Source organism: Haliotis cracherodii, unplaced genomic scaffold (assembly GCF_022045235.1).
Source record: "Haliotis cracherodii isolate W230 unplaced genomic scaffold, xgHalCrac1.p SCAF_6, whole genome shotgun sequence".
Taxonomy (NCBI): Eukaryota; Metazoa; Mollusca; class Gastropoda; order Lepetellida; family Haliotidae; genus Haliotis; species Haliotis cracherodii.
The window spans coordinates 27317108-27339463 of NW_027266319.1; the positions used below are offsets into that span (position 1 = coordinate 27317108).

General features: G+C 42.3%; 1 protein-coding gene across 1 annotated transcript; it reads left to right on the forward strand.

Annotated features, from left to right (window-relative positions):
- The first annotated feature begins 3409 nt into the window (after positions 1-3409).
- On the forward strand, positions 3410-15598 carry LOC139444917 (cytochrome P450 4F2-like). The gene is made up of 11 exons (XM_071225925.1): positions 3410-3604; positions 6365-6512; positions 6672-6853; positions 7199-7323; positions 8354-8416; positions 11037-11160; positions 11353-11482; positions 12307-12436; positions 13977-14255; positions 14735-14800; positions 15496-15598. Exons 1-11 carry the CDS (start codon positions 3416-3418, stop codon positions 15596-15598), a joined length of 1539 nt encoding a protein of 512 aa, XP_071082026.1. The 5' UTR covers positions 3410-3415.
- Positions 15599-22356: the final 6758 nt, after the last annotated feature.

Consider the following 22356-nt stretch of genomic DNA (forward strand, 5'->3'; position numbering starts at 1 on the left):
ATAACAGTGTTGCAGCTCATCTCGGTGCATGCCTATATTTCAGCCAATGTTCGTGTTAAGATAACAAGTGGTTTGTTTTCATTGAACAGTGTGGGTCCCTCAATGATGATGTTAGGCACACATAGCTGATCTATAAGTCTAACTTGCTATCATCTTCCTTTGTATGCAAATTGTTTTCACATGGAAATTACGGACGGTGCCAACAAGAGATAAATATCCTTAAGAAAATAGTTTTGCTGCTTGGCATTTAGGAATGAATGTGTCCTGTCAGTTATTCTGTATACACTTCCCCTTGAAAACTGGCTTAATTTCGAAACACTGCGTATCGCCAAAAAGTAATAGATTTTCACAAAATAATTTATATCGATCCCAGGAATATATTCAAGATTTAGTTCCACCAAATAAATTCGACAATTTCTGAGAAACTGACAGATAGGAAGGATTGATGACATGCTCCCCGAAAGAAAAGAACACACAAAGACATTTTGAAAACGTGGCGGTCAATATCACTGCTAAATATTTCTTATAAATTAGTATCATTTGTTAAATCAAATAGGATTAAAACAGATCTTGTCTTTGATCAAAAATGGATGTCAGAAAGGTTTTGTCCCGGGCAGGTATATAGGAGACATAACCAGATTCATTTATGATATGATGGTTGGTTGGTTGGTTGTTTTTTTAACGCGGCACTCAGCAATATTCCAGCTATATGACGGCGGTCTGTACATAATCGAGTCTGGACCAGACAATCCAGTGATTGATAATTATCATGAGCATCGATCCACGCAATTGGCGAGCCTGACTACCCGATCCCGTTAGTTGCCTCTTACGACAAGCATAGTCGCCTTCTACGGCAAGCATGGGTTGTTGAAGACTTTTACCCCGGATCTACACGGGTCCTGATATGATGGACTACACTGAATCTTAGCAGCTATTGGGACTCCTAGTTATTGATATACTTTGGATAGACTTTTGACACAGTTATTAATATTTAAGTTCCATTCCATGCTACATTTTTTCAATTTCGGTCTAAGTATTCAAAAGTGGATAAAAACCTAATAGTATACAATCAAGTGTTTTGGTAAACAGATTTGGAGGCTCTTTCTTTAATATCACAGCAAGTTGTCGCCAAGGAGACCCAGTTTCACGTGTATAGTTTATTCTATGGCTTGAAATATTAGCTAGGAAATGATAGTAAAGGATGAATAGATTCAGGGAATTAGGATGGGTAATATTGAGTATATACTGGCTCAATTTGCAGATACCACTTCTGCGTTGCCCCTTTCACTGACATTTTTGTGGCCCCTTTTCAAAGTTGTTCTTCTTCTCTCTGTAACATGTTAAAGACTAGTACTTGGCCCTTGCATTTACAGATTACTGTTCACACAGTTTGTGCAGAAAATAACCTCATATTACAGCTACGTGCTTCACGGATAGTGGGAGTATCATGTTTCCTGAAACCATTTTTCCACCCACAGCTGCAATAAGTCATGTCACCATGCTAGCAGATAATATCAATTAACTAGTAACATAGTCATGTTGCTTTTAGATACATTGAGCAATTTTCCACGCATCTAGTGATGAGTCATTCCCTCGGCAGCACAGCTGAGTAGTGTAACTAAAGAATACAACCTGGCTGTATGCAGGTGCAGGTGATGGCATCCCGGAGGTGATGTGCCCTGTCCTACAAGTTGTAATGCCATGTCAAGTGATGTGCCCTACTCTACCACGTGATATGCCCTATCAAGTGATGTGCCCTGCCCTACCACGTGATGTGCCCTTTCAAGTGATGTACCCTTCCCTACCACGAGACGTGCCCTACCAAGCGATGTGGCCTGCCCTACTACGTGATGTGCCCTACCCTACCACGTGATGTGCCCTGCCCTACCACGTGATATGCCCTACCAGGTGATGTGCCCCGCCCTACCAAGTGATGCCCCTGCCCTACCACACTATGTGCCCTACCAGGTGATGTGCCCGCCCTACCAAGTGATGTCCCTGCCCTACCACGTGATGTGCCATACCAGGTAATGTGCCCCGCCATACCAAGTGATGTCCCTGCCCTACCAAGTGATGTGCCCTGCCCTACCACGTGATGTGCCCCGCCCTACCAAGTGATGTCCCTGCCCTACCAAGTGATGTCCCTGCCCTACCACACGATGTGCCCTAGCAGGTGATGTGCCCCGCCCTACCAAGTGATGTCTCAGCCCTACCAAGTGATGTGCCCTGCCCTACCACGTGATGTGCCCTACCAGGTGATGTGCCCTGCCCTACCAAGTGATGTCCCTGCCCCACCACATGATGTGCCCTACCACGTGATGTGCCCCGCCCTACCAAGTGATGTCCCTGCCCTACCACGTGATGTGCCCTGCCGGTTCTGTTTAGTGGTGACCTTAGGCAAGGGCCCTTCAATACTACATCTGCACGTGATTTTCCTTCAGTTCGTGCTGGTAGTGTATGTACGCTGCTGAAATAGTCACTCGCAGTCAGCTAACCTCTCATCTACCGTTGGAATGTAACTGCGTGATCAAAATTCAAGGATGTTGTTTATCGCTCAGAAAATGGGCATTTCTTGAAAAGCACACTTTGATTATTCTGTGAGATGATATGATATATATTGTTTTTGGAAAAAATGCATTACACCGGATACCTTCCGCCTTTTTTATTGTGCTCACAAAATGTGATCGAACTACTTCCTCTGCACTGATACCCCGACGGCTATGACAGTGGCAGAGGCACCTAATCGCCAGCACACTCAGTCAGCGATCTAACCCACTCGGCCTTCGAGGCTTCCACAAATATGAAAGTCCGACAATTGTGTGCTGGCGATTAGGTGCCTCACCCTGGCAGGTGTGGGTTCGAATCCCGGATGGGACTCAACCCAAAAAAGTACTAGAATCTGTACTTTACTAAGAAAGTGTTATCACAAATATAACATTTGTTACATTTGACCACTTTCTATATGGCATTGTGTATTCATAACTTTTGTTGTTCTTACATGTACATATATATGCTCTCTGCCTCAAGTATATACTCCGAAACGTTGTGTTCCTCATAATAAAGAAGTTGAGAGCCATAAATTCTATTCCTCGGGTTATAACGTATATTACTTTACCTTAACTCCTTTGGGATACGAATTGGAGCCCAAGGGGCAAATATAGTTATGCGAGTTGTTGCACATTGTCATTAACTGGGACACACCAACACTTGGACGATGATATGCACGACATCATCTCCGCAAACGGCTTTTATGGCCCCGACAAAACGAAGCACGTTTTTTCGTGCGCTAGAAGAAGACCTACATATAAACTTGACGTCACACGCAGTGACTCCTCATAACTCACAGGCCAATGAGCGAACACTTACATTGAAGGGTTCATTCACACCCTGGTGTGGGTGAGAGAGGTTTGTTAACATGGACCCGCTGGAGCTTGTATCTCGTTTTAATCGTAAAACTGTTCTGCAGTCTTTAGGGACATCTGTCCTCCTGTACGTGGCGTACCGCGTAATCAGGTTCCTGGTCTGGTATCGGCGTCTCTTCAGCTTCTTTAACAAGTGCCAGGGCGTCAAGGACTTCTCCTGGAGGACCGGCAACCTGCATTTGGTGGGTCAGTTTAACTCATTCTAGGCCATTTGGTATTCTCTGTCAAAGTCGACTAAGGTGGTGGGTACATATAGTTATTTTTACTGTTACTTCTGTTACTGCTGTTGTTACTGTGTCGTTTACTGTAGCAACTAGTTCTTCTATACTGGCGCCCAAAAGAAACTTTAAAAATGCAATTGCAAAAAATTAAAGACAAAAGTTCAAACTAACTCAATGCTCTATGCAGAATGTGATACACGTCCACGGCACGTTTTTTTAAAAAGAAAATGCGAAAATGTGAAAAACGCCAAAACTAAACGTGCAATAAGGGTATATAGATGATACTGACGGCATGTCAGACACTCAAAAAAACACAGAAATGCCACGACTGACACTCGGACAAAGCAGCGGGCCCTTGGAATGAAACAGATGAGAGCCACCGATGCCCACATTGCTAGAACTTTTGGTTGCTAGTTGCTGTAACTAGCCTGTAACCATACAGACCGGGCAGAAATTAGTAAGGCCAAGAAAACTGACAGGCCCAGGGCAACTACACCCAATGAAGACCAGTACTTACGTACTGTGGATCTCCGAAATCGATTCCTGTCAGTGACGTCATCAGCGACGAATGCCTTTTGACACATATTCAGTCGACCGACAAGTGGCCAGGCCACACAGGGCGGAAAGAATTAGGGTTTACAGGCTTTACAATGGACAGCAACATCGTCGTCAGAGACCGTAGATCCTTGGCAGCTACGGGACAGACAGAAGGTCGTCTTCTGATGACGTTCTTCGTCCGATTGTCCTACAATTTCTACAACAGCTGACACGCGGTGTCCTTTATCAGTGTGATACCGCCAGGCCCTATTAGGCCCGAATCGTACAGAAGTTCCTTGCAGCCAACAACGTCAACGTGTTGCCGTGGCCTGCACAATCCCCAGACATGTCCCGAAGAAAACACCTCTGGGATGTCATGGATCGTTGCGTTCGACATCGATCACATCCTCAAGCTCACCGACAAGAACTGGTCCAGGCCCTCCAAGGAGAATGGCGACGTATTCCACGTGACGTAATCAAACACCTGACTTTTTCTGTGTGCCGGAGAGTGTCTTGTATGAGGGGGTAGTCATTCACGCTATTAATGTGACGACCCGTGAAGATCCGGGTTAGAATTGATCTTAAACAACCCATGCTTGTCGGATGAGGCGACTGACTTGGTTGATGCATGTCATCGTATCCGAATAATGTAGATCGATGCTCATGATGTCACTCACTGGATTGTCTGGTCCAGATTCGATAATTACAGACCGCCGTCATATAGCTGGATTATTGTTGAGTGCGGTGTTAAACAAGAAACAAACAAAATTAATATGACGTGTCATTGACGAGCGATTTTAGATGTTTGTGCCCTTTACGTTGAAAGCTTATTTTTGCAATTGCTACCCCACCTCATTTCGGGCAACTGTAATGCTAATATCGGATGTTGTATGACTGTCATTAAAAATGTTGATTTCGTTGAGATTTGGATGTTTTTAAACACAATTTCTTCATGCATCTATCTTTTGTGGTTTTTCATCTTAAGTATCTTAAAACGATGGTAAAGTTTCTTTTGTGTTACAGTTGCCTCTACTGCCAAAACAATCACTGCTGTTCAAGACAGAATTCATAGGGTTTCTGTTTCACTTTTGTGCCAAGACAAATATAAGGAATAAATGGTCAACACTATTCTACCTATTTCACGACGACCTTTAAACAATTGAGTCCATGCCACACACACGAAGAGCGTGTTCGCATAATCATCACTTCGCGCTCCTGTCCATGAATACATCTGTTAGTCTGGTCTTGTGGACATAGTCTGGATGGACAGTAATCATTCCGCCCGCTGCATGAAATGCACTTGATGAAATAAATTGGCCAAATTGAACCTTTAGGGCCAGGTTGACTTCGGCGCAGAGAGAGGGGGCTATTGGTATGGCACAAATGGGTGCTGCGTAAGCCCATATTTCCCGAAGGCTTGGATGTACCCAAATGAAGGTAGCGAAATTACCACAAACGTGGTAGCCCCGGAAGACTGCTACTTGCACGATGCATCTCCGGAACAGATTCGTGACGTCAACGTCAACGGTTGCAACCGCGTTAGACCGTCGCATCAGTCCGCGCACAGTGTTTGCGAAGACCGTGATCTGCAGGAATCCGAGCATATCGTACCTTCCAAGGCATGGCTTTAACTAAAACGTCCGTCGATTGCAAAGAGTTATCTTCTCCGACGAAAGTCCGCTTTGTCTATTTCGTAATGACAGAAGACAGAGTGTTTACAGACGTCGTTGAGTACGTTTGGCACCAGCAAGCACCATACGCCGGCGGAAGCGTCATGATATAGGGGCGGCCTTTGTGGCAACGAGAAGACGCGCTTAGTGATAGTTAAGGGTAATATGAATGCCAATGAGTAATAGTCCCGTCCGGGATTCGAACCCACACGAACTAGACAACCAGATGTTCGGACTTTCATTTTTTTGTGTGGAAGCGTCGGTGGCTGAGTGGACTAGATCGCTGATTTTGCTGGCGATTAGATGCCTCACTCTGGCAGTGTGGGTTCGCTTCTCCGCTGGGACCCCAAAAGGTACGAGAATCTATACTTTACTGAGAAAGTGTTGTCCCAAATATAACATTTGTTACGATTGAGTAGTATCTTCAAAGAAATATAATCAGGGCGAATCTGTTTCTGGCACACTTCAGAGAAGCACCTCTGCCCTTTACATCATGATTATGGATTTATTTCAGCTACCTAAGCAGTTTGAGAAGCGTGCTGAAGTGGAGAAGGAATGGATGAGGAGATACCCCAAGTATTTCCGGCTCTGGATAGGGCCCCTCAATCCTATCATCAGGGTGTACCATCCAGACACTATCAGAGCCATCATCAAGTCCACAGGTGACCGGACTCATCAATATGTGTATTGAATTACTCCCAACGATATCTGAAATGAGGTTTTAACAATTTAATGTTACTGAATATTATTTATCTTTGATAAATCGATTTCATTATCAACGAAACTAATATTCAACGAGTTTTGACCCTCTCATTGCACAGAGCCGAAGCCAAGGGGATTTGGAGTCACCTATGAATCATTAGTGTCCTGGCTGGGGGAGGGTCTCCTGATTGCGGGGGGACAACGCTGGTACCGATCTCGCCGCCTTCTCACCCCCGCCTTCCACTTCGACATCCTCAAACCCTACGTCGACGTCTCCAACAACGCCATTGACATCATGATGGTAAGAAGAGTACATACTTCAACCATGTCATCTCATGATCAATCATTTCATGATTGCAGTTGTCAGATGAACTCTCAGCTGCGTGCATTGTCACACCTACTGATATTTGACCACAGTTGATGGCAACACCGTTAGGTGTCGATCGTTTTACTATGATGAGAGATTGTTTTATGACTACAATTCAGGAGATTTTAGGGGGCAACGGCGTCCATTCATGTGAGGCGCCCCAGTTCAGAGTTGTTCTGGTCGATTCAGGGTACCATTCGACATCAAGCCGACACGTCGCGATATAACTTAAATACAATTCAAATTGAAGATCTTCATGTATCAACGTTTGTTTAACAGGAGAAGATTGACAAGCACGTGGAGGAAGGCACCAGCTTTGAGGTGTTTAACATGATCAGTCTGTGTACATTTGATATCCTGTTGAGGTGCGCCATGTCTGTCAAGGAAAACATACAGCAATTGGGGTGAGTACGGGGAATGTGTTAGACAGGAACAGGGGTGAGTACGGGAATGTGTCAGACAGCAACAGGGATGAGTACGGGGAATGTGGCTGAGAGGAACAGGGGTGAGTACGGGGAATGTGGCAGACAGCAATTGGGGTGAGTACGGGGAATGTGACAGACAACAACAGGGGTGAGTACGGGAATTGTGGCAGACAGGAACAGGGGTGAGTACGGGAAATGTGACAGACAGGAACAGGGGTGAGTACGGGGAATGTGACAGACAGGAACAGGGGTGAGTACGGGGAATGTGGCTGACAGGAACAGGGGTGAGTACGGGGAATATGACAGACAGGAACAGGGGTGAGTACGGGGAATGTGACAGACAGGAACAGGGGTGAGTACGGGGAATGTGGCTGACAGGAACAGGGGTGAGTACGGGGAATATGACAGACAGGAACAGGGGTGAGTACGGGGAATGTGACAGACAGCGACAGGGGTGAGTACGGGGAATGTGACGGACAGCAACAGGGTTGAGTACGGGGAATGTGACAGACAGGAACAGGGGTGAGTACGGGGAATAAGACAGACAGAAACAGGGGTGAGTATGAGGCATTATATAGAAAGTAACATGGGTGAGTACGGGGCATTATATAGAAAGTAACATGGGTGAGTACGAGGCATTGTACAGACAGCCGCATGGGTGAGTATGAGGCATTATACAGACAGCCGCATTGGTTAGTATGAGGCATTATATTGAGAGTAACATGGGTGAGTATGAGGCATTATTTTGAGAGTAACATGGGTGAGTATGAGACATTATACAGACAGCCACATTGGTGAGTACGAGGCATTATATTGAGAGTAACATGGGTGAGTACGAGGCATTGTACAGACAGCCGCATGGGTGAATACGAGGCATTATATAGACATATTTGGAAAATGACCGTATTTTACGTGGGATACTATATTCATAACAGTCAAATCCTTAATGAAAAATAAATCAGTGTTTTACACTGTTGAATTAAACAACTGTTTATGTATTTGTTTCTAGGCAAACACACCCGTATGTCAACGCAGTGAATGACATACTCACCCTGGTGACAGACCGAAACCGGTATGTATAGGGCCATCCTGAAAACCACATATTTACATGTAGACCAACTGCAACTGTTAGAACAGCATGGCAATGCTAGCAATAGAGTTTCATAGAAACGTTCCTTTGAGAAATGTAAGACCATTGCTTACATGTGAAACACGTAAATGAAATAATTGAAGTCAATATGTTACTTTCGAGGGTCGAATTAAAAAAGAAAAGACTGTGTTTACGCAGAAATCAATACTTGCGATGTAATTGCCTGATAGTTTCCAAAGCTTTTAAAGTGAAGTACTTGACAGTTAGTTGTACTCACAAGACATAAGTGAGTGAGTGAGTTAGTTAGTTAAAAGTTTACATCGCATGGGCAATATTGCAACCATATCTAGATGCGAACAAGTTAGCTATTATTGAATACCTGTCAACAAAGGACCGTAAAACTGAGATACTAAGCTCCCAGACAGAGCCTTAAGCCCTGATGGTGTGTTGAATCTAGTTTCTGTAAGTTACTTGTTCAGGTTTTACCATAAATGATGGAACCGTAATCCAATTTTGAGCGAATCAAACATCATTTACAAATGGAAAAGGGTTGTCTGGCCTCCGGCCCACTTAGAGTTTGATATGACTTTCAGCAAGTCTAGTGCTTTCAGGCACATTGCCTTGAGATATTTTATATGTGGCAAGAATGTCAGGTGGCGGTCGAAAACAAAGCCCCAAGAACTTGGCCTCCAACTACTTTAATAGGTGTGCCAGATCATTAAATACAAAATAATGTGACAGACAAAATACTGCCTTGTGGAACACCCTCGTTCTGATTATAATGGCCAGACAGGGTCGAGCCCACTCGTACCTGAAATTGTCTGTCTGTGTAGAACTGTGATATATAATGAGGTAAACAGGCTCTCAAGTCAAAAGACATTTAGAACGACATGCTTCCAGTTGGTATCATAGGCTTTCTGAAGATCGAAAAAGTCTGACACTACGTGTTGCTTCTTTGCAATAGCATTTTAAACATTTTTTTCCGATTGAAGTTGATAGTACTTCGATTTGTTTTATGTTTGTTTGTGTGGTTTGTTGTTTTAACGCCGCATCAGCAATATTCCAGCTATATGACGGCGGTCTGTAAACCATCGAGTCTGAACCAGACAATCCAGTGATTGACATCATGAGAATCGATCTACGCAATTGGGAAACGATGACATGCATGAACCAGGTCAACGAGCCTGACCACCCCATCCCCTTAGTCGCCTCTTACGAAAAGCATAGTCGCCTTTTACGGCAAGCATGGGTTGCTGACAATATCATTAAAATCGGATCTTAGTTCTCGCTACCGCTTAACAAAGATCTGAGGACAGCTTATTGCGGGTCATGTCAGAACGACCTTTCATCTGACTAATCAGAGCATTGCTTATCAGGTAATGAAAGTGACAGTTGGAATGTGATTTTTGATCGTGCAACCTCGAAAAAACCACACAGAGTATTCCGAAAGACAGTTATAGGCTTTATGTGTGTATTCATACAGTCTAGACCATCTATTAGTCATTCCAGAATGTTCTTTTGTTCAGTTTTTAATTTCAATTTTTAATTTTACGAGCATATGTCAAAATATGCTTCGAAGCATAGCCGCCAGTTTGAAACTCGTGCCGAAAGCTCGATAAGGCTGCCTTCTGATTAGCTATTGTCAACTTCTTGTTAGTGATTCCATTGGTCGGCCAAAGTTCGCGAAAGATCGGTCTGATGTGACCCGTAATGGGATATCCACAGATCTTTGTTTAACGGTAGCGAGAACTAAGATCTGATTTTAATGAGATTGGGATTGGAGATTGGTTGCTATGTATGTATGTATGTATGTATGTATGTATGTATGTATGTATGTATGTATGTATGTATGTATGTATGTATGTATGTATGTATGTATGTATGTATGTATGTATGTATGTATGTATGTATGTATGTTTGTGTGTGTGTGTGTGTGTGTGTGTGTGTGTGTGTGTGTGTGTGTGTGCGTGCGTGCGTGCGTGTGTGTGTGTGTGTGTGTGTGTGTGTGTGACAACAACTCTCATTCACCTTTAAACAAACTCCATCTAAGCTGTTGTCAACCATGTTCATTGTAAACAATTTTGTTTTGATATATATATAATTCTAAACACAAATCTCTACTGAAAGTCGAGTAGCTTAACGTCTTCCATTATATATCTTCATCCAGTATCTGCATCTACATGTCTTTCCTTGTAATATCACAGTCAAAGTCAGATTGCCATTTCTGGCATATCGTAGGAATGTTTCCTGAAGGTGTAGAGTTATCCTTAAGCTTCTAGAACCCTTATTGGGTCTTAATATATCATTTAGGCAGTTACTCATGCAGACATGTAGATTTTTTAAACCGGCATTCTCATCAATAGTTTCTGTCCATGACTTTTGTATACTGAACAAGTGCCTGCAATCCAGTATTGTGCCTTTAATGTCAAATTTTATTTAAGTTCATCTGAGAGAATAAAGCCTGATTCATTACAAATGTCTTTATTTTGTATAGATGCCGGTGTTAACAGTACCCAGAGATATGATTTGTTTTGCGGCTATAATTGAAATTGGCAAATGAATATTGTAGGGCACGGGAATGATTAAAAAATATTGTTTTCAGGAACCTCTGGCACTTCTTTGACTTCATTTTTTACAACTCCCCCGAGGGGAAGAAGTTTAAGAAGCAGTGTGACTTTGTACATCGCTGGGCGGAAGACATCATCGACAAGAGGCGACAGACCTTGGTCAGTGTCTAACTTGATAAACAACTGGTATTATTCATTTCACAGAGTAATTTGATTCAGGGACAGAATAGGTCCCCTATGGTAATATTCTGTGTATGTAACATTGTGCTGTGTGTTTAAGATTGTACTGTGTGTAACATTGTACTGTGTGTGTAAGATTGTCCTATGTGTATGTGTGCTGTGTGTATGCAGGAGAGAGATGGACCCCCCAAGACCCGCTACCTCGACTTCCTGGACGTCCTGCTGAGTGCCGGAGATGCTGATGGCAAGGGCCTCACCCCGCTGGAGATCAGGAATGAAGTCGACACGTTCCTCTTTGAAGGTATGACTACGTATACAATCTCTGTTTGTTGAGGTAACTCTCTGTCATAGTTCAGTGGAATATAGCCTGTCACTACTCAAATCGGGCAGGGCTGATAAAACAAGTGTTGCAATTTATGTCATGTTCATCTGGCAACGCTCAGCCTTGGTGCAATGCGCCCGGAGTTTGATAAACATCGTTGATAGGTGTCTATCCAGTATTGTAACATATTATATGGTTCCTTCTCCACAAAACATTTTCTTCCTCGTCTTTGGTGATCGGAATGTGACATCCTGATCAGATACGTTACCATAAAATTGCCACTAAATATAAACGGATTAGTTCCCCTGTTGTAGGGTAGGCTGAAAGGTTGTAACGGAAATCCGCACATAGAATTTAATTTGGTATCTGCAAGCGATGTTGATGTTTCCGCCATTAGATACGTTACTGTTGTCTGAAAATATATCGCAGCGTGATTTTCCACAATACGTCGGCCGCAAACACATTCCCATTCTAATCTTGATTTGAATGTTTCTTAGTTACATATATCTGAGACTCATTTTACAGGTAAAAGAAAACAATCAGATAGGGTACAACAGAGAACAAAAAGAGTGCAGCTTTTGCAGCTGATATCCCGAAACGTTGGTCTCAGCAAAAGGATCGGAAGACATATATTAACCGAAAAAAAGAAATGTGCCTAATTGTACAAGACATATGACAAATTAGTGGAGAAAGGTGATGATGTTGAAAGTCATGAGATGGGCAGGTTATGTGACGGGTCTATTGTTCCTCTTAGGACCCATATTTCAAATATTTGGTTTGATCTACGTTTCGTTCTTGTAAAGGTCACGACACAACGGCCAGTGGGATATCATGGACGCTGTTCACCATGGCCTCCAAACCCGAGTTCCAGACCCGGGTACAGGAGGAACTGGACACACTGCTGGACGGAAGAGAGTCCAAACACATCACCTGGTAGGGCGCATCATGTGGTAGGGCACATCACGTGGTAGGGTACATCACAAAGTAGAACAGATACCCTGGTAGGGCACATCAACTGGTAGAGCGCATCAACTGGTAGGGCACATCACGTGGTAGGGCGCATCACCTGATAGGGTACATCACGTGGTAGGGTACATCACCTTGTTGGGCACATCAAAAGACCGGGAAGGTCACCGATGGCAAATCACCTGGAAGGACGTATCACATGGCAGGGCACAAGACATGGAAGGACATATCACATGGAAGGACAGATCACATGGAAGAACACATCACATGGAAGGACACATCACATGGCAGGACACATCACATGGAAGGACACATCACATGGAAGGACACATCACATGGAAGGACACATCGCATGGAAGGACACATCACATGGAAGCACACATCACATTGCAGGGCACAAGACATGGAAGGACATATCACATGGAAGGACAGATCACATGGAAGAACACATCACATGGAAGGACACATCACATGGCAGGACACATCACATGGAAGGACACATCACATGGAAGGACACATCACATGGAAGGACACATCACATGGAAGGACACATCGCATGGAAGCACATATCACATTGCAGGGTACAAGACATGGAAGAACACATCACATGGAAGGACACATCACATGGAAGGACACATCACATGGAAGCACACATCACATTGCAGGGCACAAGACATTGAAGAACACATCACATGGAAGATCACATCATATGGAAGGACACATCACATGGAAGGACATATCACATGGCAGGACACATAACATGGAAGGACACATCACATGGAAGGACACATCACATGGAAGGACATATATCACATGGAAGGACACATCACATGGAAGGACACATCACATGGAAGGACACATCAGATGGAAGGACACATCACATGGAAGGACACATCACATGGAAGGACATATCACATGGAAGGACACATCACATGGAAGGACACGTCATCACATGGTAGGGCACATCACATGGAAGGACACATCACATGGAAGGACACATCACATGGAAGGACACATCACATGGTAGGGCACATCACATGGAAGGACACATCACATGGAAGGACACATCACATGGAAGGACATATATCACATGGAAGGACACATCACATGGAAGGACATATCACATGGCAGGACACATCACATGGAAGGACACATCACATGGAAGGACACATCACATGGAAGGACACACGACATGGAAGGACATATCGCATGGAAGAACACATCACATGGTAGGGCACAAGACATGGTAGGGCACATCACATGGCATGGTACATCACATGGAGGGACACAGGTAGCGTGGCTTAATTTTTAGCAAGAGGTGGTTTCGAGTGCTGCTATTTGGTATTGGAAATCCTTTATTGTTCGAAATCCTGTAGGAGACAGATGGAGTGTCACTTATTGATTATACATCCGTCAATGATGAACCTGTGTTCGTTAATATGTTCGACTATTGGGTTGGTGAGGTTTGAGTAAGTTGAAGGTTCATGAAACATGTATATGTTATTAGGGATGACATCCCCAAGATGGAGTATCTGACGCGATGTCTGAAGGAAGGGATGAGGTTCCACTCGCCCGTTCCGTTCGTCAGTCGGAGACTGGAGAATCCCATGAACATTGACGGGAAGGTCTTTCCAGTAGGAACCCTCATCACACTGGGGATATGGAATGTTCATCACAACCCAGATGTGTGGGAGGACCCGGATGTGTATGATCCCGATCGGTTTCTGCCCGAGAACATCAAGAAGAAAGACCACTACGCATACATCCCCTTCTCAGCTGGCCCACGGTAATGCTACAGCTGTAGTTGGTGTGTCAAGCCAGTCTCTCCGTAGGTTCAGGATTCCATAATGGCCTGTGGTATTAATGTAGCTGGTTCTGAAATGTGTGGTCTTAACAATTTTACTTTATGTCGTTGATATCTCTGCGTGTTCCCGCCTATGTCAAGAAATTAGTTCTTTCTTTTCATGTAAATAAACGCGACAAAACCCTTTCCATATTCCGAACTCAGTGCAGCCTTCAGACTATATCTTCATCATGTGTACCATGCTTATGTATGCCAGCCTTCTCACAGAATTAGATTCTAAGTCTGTAGAAATTTGATGAAGTATTAAATATAAACACATTGTTTCATATTATCAATCTGTACTTTTCCAGAACCGATTTGTGACACTTGATTTCCGATCAACGTATATATCCCTCACGAAAGTATGTAGGAATATGTGAGACTGGGACATTGTTCATACCTGTATCAATTTTACTTTTCAGAAACTGTATCGGACAACATTTCGCCCTGAACGAAGAAAAGATCATGCTTGGAAGAATTCTTCAAAGGTACATTTTCTTTAAAGATTTGTTACATATGTATATGATATGATTTCAGTGAATTGTATTTTAAAAAAATCATGCCTTCTCGCATGGCGTAAACTGCACGAAATCTACTTTCCATATTTAAACGATCGTGTGGTCATTAAAACTTTGGAGAAAACTGAAGACAGTTCTAAAATCAAAATTTATGGTGGTGGACAAATTAAGCCGTTAAGACCGTCTCCGTGGCCTAGAGGTAGAGCGTCCCCCCGGAGAGCGGAAGGTCCGGGTTTCGATCCCCGGCCGCGTCATACCAAAAGACGTTAAAAGATGGTACTTGTTGTTACCCTGCCTGGCGCTCGACTCGGAGTCAGTATACTGTGTCTGAGTGGGGTATTCATGTTAAACTGCGGCATGGTATCCCAGTGTGCTAGCACTATGAATTGGCATCAGTCATGTTAAACTGCGGCATGGTATCCCAGTGTGCTAGCACTATAAATTGGCATCAGTCCGGACTAGTACAGGCAGCCACGCACACACGCACACAGACAGACACGCACACAGACAGACAGACAGACAGACAGACACACACACACACACACACACACACACTAATCTTGTACGCGACGTTAACCCCAATTTCACCTCACCTCACTTAACCGTTAAGTTTAGTGTTCATAGCCCGTACAATACAGAAAATGATTGCTTGTTTCGTTTCACAGATACAAGTTAGAGGCAGATATAAGCCACAAAGTCGGACGAAGGACTGCTGGCGTAATGAAGTCGACTGAAGGACTGTGGGTGTTCGCCAAACACAGACACTGAACATCAGAGCACATTTTATTTTCGTGACCACGATGAAAGCTGATACTGATGGAGATACATATAATTGAACTTGAATTAATTTGGACGTATAAATAATGTTCGCATACTGTTTTATGCCCTCTATAACCACGATACAATACATTTATCACATGTGTGATAAAGCTGGACAGCTCCAGCCTTCATCTACATTTCACAACGTTTGAGCATGCTCTTTCTACGAAGATTTCAAATAGCGCCGCCTTTGGGTCAGGATTCACAATCACCTCGTATCATCAGAACTTGATAATGATTCATACTGAGATGCTCATAATATAGTCGGAATTGTACACTATTTTGATTGTGATGATGGAGAGACTATCGTTATAATTATATCCACGATAATACATAATTCAAGTGAAACAAATCATAATGTTTTATTTTCATGAATATTTCAGATGTGCTCATTATTTGATATTGAGTCATTCAATGTATTTTGTCAGACATCGCCTGGGAATCGAAACAGCAGATCGATGTCATAATGTCATAAATGTCAGGGCTCTGGACATGTCCTTGGTGCTCGACAAAGGCAACATTTTTCAGCTGAAACGTGGCGAGGTGGAAGTAGGAGGAGTTTTGACCATCTGTGGAACGTCTGGCTTATACGTACTTAGGGATACAGGTTAGAGACTAACTCCAGAATTCCAATATCAAAGACAAACATGAAGTTCCAAAATGATCGATCAATTGTCCGAATGTAAGTTCGACCCAGTCAGTCTTGAAGATGGTTCTCGAATGTGTTTAGTGTTAACAGGAAACCCGATAGAGAGGCAGGTCATAGACGTATACACTTGTTTGAAACACGAGCACGAGCATAGTCACATAGGAACAGTGTACAACTAGACAATGTGTTTATTTAGACAATAGGAACTCTTCACCGTTATGACCTGGGACATTAACTGAGATAAAACGACCCGTGACGGGTTAAAATAATCTGCTTTATCTATCACAAAATGTTATTTACATACGCTTCTTTCATGGCCGGGTGTGTCAAGACAGTCTCTCCCAACTTCCAACAATGCATGTCTTGTTGCAGCCTCTGCCTTGTGTCCCTTGGACTCTTAGTAAGATATGCCAAAAGTCTGGGACACTGACTTGAGTAATACCAAAGGAAGAAACAGTTAACATTTCATCCCTGATAGCGTGGCGTTTTGTTGTTCGAACTGAAGACAGATCGCCTTCCCAAAATTGCAAGCTAAGCTTTGTGTAACTTCATGCAGGAATTGTTTATACGGAAGATACATATACCTCCTTGTCACCACATATTTTAAATACTCTATTTTTCAGTTGTATTATTTACATAGTTGCCCAAAATTGGCGGTAGTTTATCTATCTCTGCATCACGGTTACCAACTATTGATATGCAGTGACAAGTCGGGTATGTACCATCACTTTCAGGTGATCTGTATTTACATCATTTACAGACATACACCCCGAAAACATTAATCATAACTCGCTCAATGGATACACATATCAATTGTCAATAATGTTTCTGTATCTGAGGTGACAAACCTAAGTCGGTACATTCCTGCACAATAAGTAGTTTTTCTTCATTTAATGTATATGTATAATGTTAGAAATGATTGTAATCACTTTTATCACAGATATGTATCAACCATAAGTGTACGTTGATAAACGAACCTGGCCATAGCCACCATCATCCAACCCATACCAAACTAGACATGTCTATCTTTGTAAGGATCCTTCAACAAACAGGCATCAAGAACAGACAGACTTGGCATGCCAGAGCTACTCATTTAATTAATTAATGTTAAAACGTGATGATTAAATGCAAATTCTACAAAAATGAAATACTTGTATTTATAAAATTTCCTAAAACTTCCTAACAACTTTGTATACTAAAGGAATAGCACTCAGGTTTAAAGGGAAACATGTGTCCACAATGTTTTCCTTCTTGCTGACTTAGACACGTGTCCCCTGGCTTCTAAATGGTCTCTAAGCTCGGGTACACTGGCTTGGGAGATGGCTACGGGCGGACAGGTCTCGTTATCAATGTCATCTCGGATTGTCTGGCCTTTTGCCTTTGTCAATGCTGGGAGATCTTCTTCCCAAGAGTCAACTTTCCGTTTGGTGTAGAACCTTGTCTCCCTGATTGTCCTTTCATTGTCTTCCATTCTTTTTATATCTTTAAAGCTTCAGTGGCTGAGTCCAAATTGTTGGATTTTCTCTGATGATTGCTATTAATATCATCACTGATCTTTCAGCCACTTGACAATTGAAGTGACGAAGGGGAACAAATTTGCCGAACATCAGAGGAGCTTGGTATACATTCAAATTGCCATTAATAAGAATGAGTATTCTTGTTTCAGTTGTGATGCACCCTATAACATTTCACTTCAATCCCCAAACTGACGACGTTGAGTAACGCAAGTATCGCTCAAACGTTCTCCTGGACGCATGTTGACCCTTGCACGACCATCAGAGTTATCCAGAGTTCTAAAAGATTATATTGTTACGATTAAAATGTCTGTCAGCATCGTTTTACGCCATTCCTGTTTGCATCATACCCACGGCGCGTAGACGTTGATCATCAGGAAGCCGTGGATCTGCTAAACGTTATTGACAGCCAAATTTAAGGGTTTTTATGAGCATATGATAGCTTATTAATCACCGTGTGCTGTTCATATTCAAACATCACGTGTATGAATATCATGCTCCCAACAAACACGCAAACATCCACATTGTGCACCGTGCATCAACATGCACATGCAAATTGGGAATTAGGACCTAAAGTTGATTCAATTCTTAATTTTCGGCCATCGGCCTACGGTACATTATCTAATACAGTTTACAGCTCAGTCAACTCTGACATACATTATAACACTGAGTCCAGCTTGCAGATCATAATACTATAAGTAACAATTCATGACAGCTGAAGGTAACTAAATTTCGTAAAACTGTTTCATTTAAGATACACTTGGGTTCCTTAAATTTTTCCAGTGATGGATGAACATAATATGGCTGGAGTAAGTACAGGTGGCGAAGAGTTTTTTACACTTTGAAGATTAACAGAAAATGGTAATCTGTCTCTACAATGCCCAGATTACAAACCTTGTATAGCCTTTGTACATATCTTCCTGTCTCAACAGATTCCTGATTTGAGCTACAGCATACCTGAATTTACTTATTGTTGCTGTATTTATTATTGCTCAACAGAAATTTGATTTTTGAACAATGAAGAATGAAACATCTTAGAACTGTTACACGTCTCAGCATACTAGACATGTTGATGTGTGACATTTAATGTACAAATATATTCTACTATAAAGATTCCTGACTGTCAACTGTCAATATATAATCCAAAAAGAAGCGGGCTTAAAATGCACCCATGCCGGACTCAAACTTAACACAAGAGCATACTCTTTTGTGTGTGTGTGAGTAAGTAAGTGAGGTTTTTCGCCGCTTTTAGCAATATTCCAGCAACATCACGGCGGGGGACACCAGAAATGGGCTTCACACATTGTATCCATGTCGAGAATCCAACCCGGGTTTTCGGCGTGACGAGCGAACGCTTTAACCACTAGACTACCCGACCGACCCTGTTTTGTATGTAAACTGGAGACATCCAAACATCTTTGTGACACACCATTACGTTTAAGCACCATCCATAAGTTAGACCTGTTAACTGAGTAGAACACGTTTGAGAAATCAGCAAATAAAGATTTTAACTTTCCACTTTTGTTTGAAAGGTATCTATGTATAATGGACTGTAAAGTGAACATATTGTCAACGCAAGAGTATCCACAACGATATCCCGACTGATACTCTGACATTTTGTCATAAGCGTAACTCTAGAAGTGTTATCTGTTATGGTAATATGAATAAATAGCTTACTGAAACAATTAATATTGTTATACTTCTGTAATAAACTGGCAAGCTGGTTTTGCATTCTTTTGCAATGGAACAATGACACCAACTGTCAAAAATATTGGAAACATAGCTGAATCAAACAAACTGTTAAACAATAATGTGATAGAAATGACAACAATGTCACAATGTTATAAGTCCAGGAACATCCCAGAAGACAAAATACAGTGGATGTCTGTCGTTTCATCTTGTTCGTGGACACACCCCTATGCAATGTGAGTCTCGTCGGGGATAGCGGAATATGAATTGAAGATGCACTTTCTCTTCCAGAATGAATTTACTTGTATTGAACTTTATATGAAGCACAGTTACCTTTTCTTGTAAGTATATACCCCTCAATAAAATATGTTAGAATATGTGAGAATGTTACATTGTTCATATTGATATTTACTTTTCAGAAACTGCATCGGACAACATGTCGAACAGAGCGAGGAAAAGCTCATGCATGGAAGACTTCTTCAAAAGTATATTTTCTACAATGATGGGATTTCAGCCACTAGTACGATACGAAACAGTCATATCTCAACAGGGAAAACGTGCGTGGGAGTTGTATGCGAGCGAGCGAGCGCGAGTTCATTTTGTGTGCTGTTTGGATCTACAAAAAATATTTAATCGTAAGAATATATCTTTTAATGGTAGTCGCAATTGTTATTGTTCGAACATATGACTATGTCAAACAATGGGTTTTTTGAAGGGAACAATATTAATTAGGGAAAACAAAAGGGAATCATCTTGTATTGTTACACAAAATGCTCTGATTTGAAGTCGTTCTATCAGATACATGTGTAATGCATGTACTTGGCCGTCAAATCAGTGAACTGTGAGTGAGTTGGGTTTAACGCCGCTTTTAACAGTATTCCAGTTATATCGCGGCGTGTCCGCTTAATGTGGGAGGAAAGCCTAAAGTGATGCAGGTCTCAGACGTTTACCACTTCGGTGAAACCCACGAGCACGGCTATGGTGCTAACAAACCTAGAAACATAATCGGGGCGAACCGGGATTCGAACCCACAATCATAGGTTTCTGGCGTGCCCAAGGGACGCAACTCTGCACAGCGAATCAATGAACTGAAAACACGAGATATTATGTATACTAGTAGTGTCATGGATGTATTTACAGGTTGAAGTAGATGATCATTAACTAATAAAACGTAGATATTAAGGAGCATCTAACAGTTTCTCTCTCAGAGGTTTAAACACAAACACAGACCCGTAATTTATTCTCTCACAGCCTTGATAAGAGTGATCAGAAGTGCAGTAATATACAGGCGTGTCAGCTCAATGAATAATGAAATAAGAATTTGTACACTGGGTAGTAGTCCATGACATACTTAATTGTGCTACTAGAAGTCATAAAATACCCGATCAATTGTTCGAAGATTGTTCTTGTTCTTGAATGTGTCAAGTGTACAGCAAAACCCACAGTAACGCAAGTCGTAGACGTATGCACGTGTTTCAACCACGATCACGGGTATGACCTGTCAAGAACTGAGTACAAAACAGTTTATTTTTAAGGACCTTGTGGTGTTAACAAGGGTCAATAGCCGGGACACAGTCAAACGCGGGCTTTAAGAATGCCTACGAGTAAACGATACGTCCCAACTATAGGTTTGCAATAGGTGGACATAAAAGAAATAAATGTTTCACAGTTGGAATCTGAGACCTAACGAAATGCTATCGGGAACGTTAGTGATTCACTTTGTTCCACAACCGTGGGAGCGAGTGAATGACATGTTTTACGTCTAAGTCAACACTATTCCAGTTGTGTAAACGACGACCTGTAAACAAGGCCTGGTTCAAGGCCAGACCAATGAAGAAGTTGACAGCCTTATCATTGCCTTGGTCCATGAATATATCCTTATCAGTCACATTAACTGTAAACTGACGACATAGGCGTGTCCTCGTTCGTCAAACTTTGACCTTCATTGTCGCTGATCCAGCGTATTGATTCAACCTACCCCGATATCTCTCTATAGTACAATGATTCAACACCCTCCGATATCCCTCTGTGATGCAATGATTCAACCCCCCATCCCCCATCCCCAACCACACACACACACACATGAGACCGACCATTTGAGATTCGGGGAGGCCTTGGATTTTCTAGAAAAATAATATTGCAGAAGAAAATTCTTGAAAACACTAATTATGCATCAGACTGTTGAAAAACAAATTAACTTACCTGGCCAAAAATTCATTGTTGCAGGCTCTCTTTTAACAAAATATTTAGAGTCAGAGTTTTAAATTTTACAAAAATCGGGTTAATCCGATTTTTGACCTTGATTTTATCTATGCACATTGACCATACTGCATGCTGAAACTCCTCATACTCAACCAGTTTGTTTCCAAATGTGATGACATTTGGTGTATAGGTACAATGTAGTTAGTTATGGTGCTCGACGCACGTGTTCCGCTTTTCACAATGTTTGATCTTTGCGCTTTAGACTTCTCTCAAAATACATTTCGTCACGCTGCAAACGTCATCTCTTCAGAAATCACTGGATCAATGTAGTAGAGCTTCACATGCTTGTTTCAACAAATGATGACACCTAATTTCTTGGAGAGGTTCGGGAATAATTTTAATTTGGCCACCACGGCTGTTTGTTGACAAACATATTTCTGGCTTCTGATTAGTCATTTCTGCTCAACATGTACTGTACAATGGCTCTTACGCGTCGCTGAAAGTGTCAGACTGGGAAGCTGATCTTTGGAATGTATATGTCCATTGTATGTTTCTCCTTTGATAACACCACATATGTTTGTTTAAATCATCCTTGTGTGTTTTGTGTGTTCCTGTGCCAAAATTTGAATGTCATTACCAAAATTATTTTTATT

What these genes read in the sequence shown, in the direction of transcription:
- LOC139444917 (XM_071225925.1), top strand. Translation starts at nt 3,416, where the DNA reads ATGGACCCGCTGGAGCTTGTATCTCGTTTTAATCGTAAAACTGTTCTG. An exon ending in ACAAGAGGCGACAGACCTTG is followed by an intron (nt 11,161 to 11,352) that starts GTCAGTGTCTAA and finishes GTGTGTATGCAG; the next exon opens with GAGAGAGATGGACCCCCCAA. An exon ending in CCCTTCTCAGCTGGCCCACG is followed by an intron (nt 14,256 to 14,734) that starts GTAATGCTACAG and finishes TTTACTTTTCAG; the next exon opens with AAACTGTATCGGACAACATT.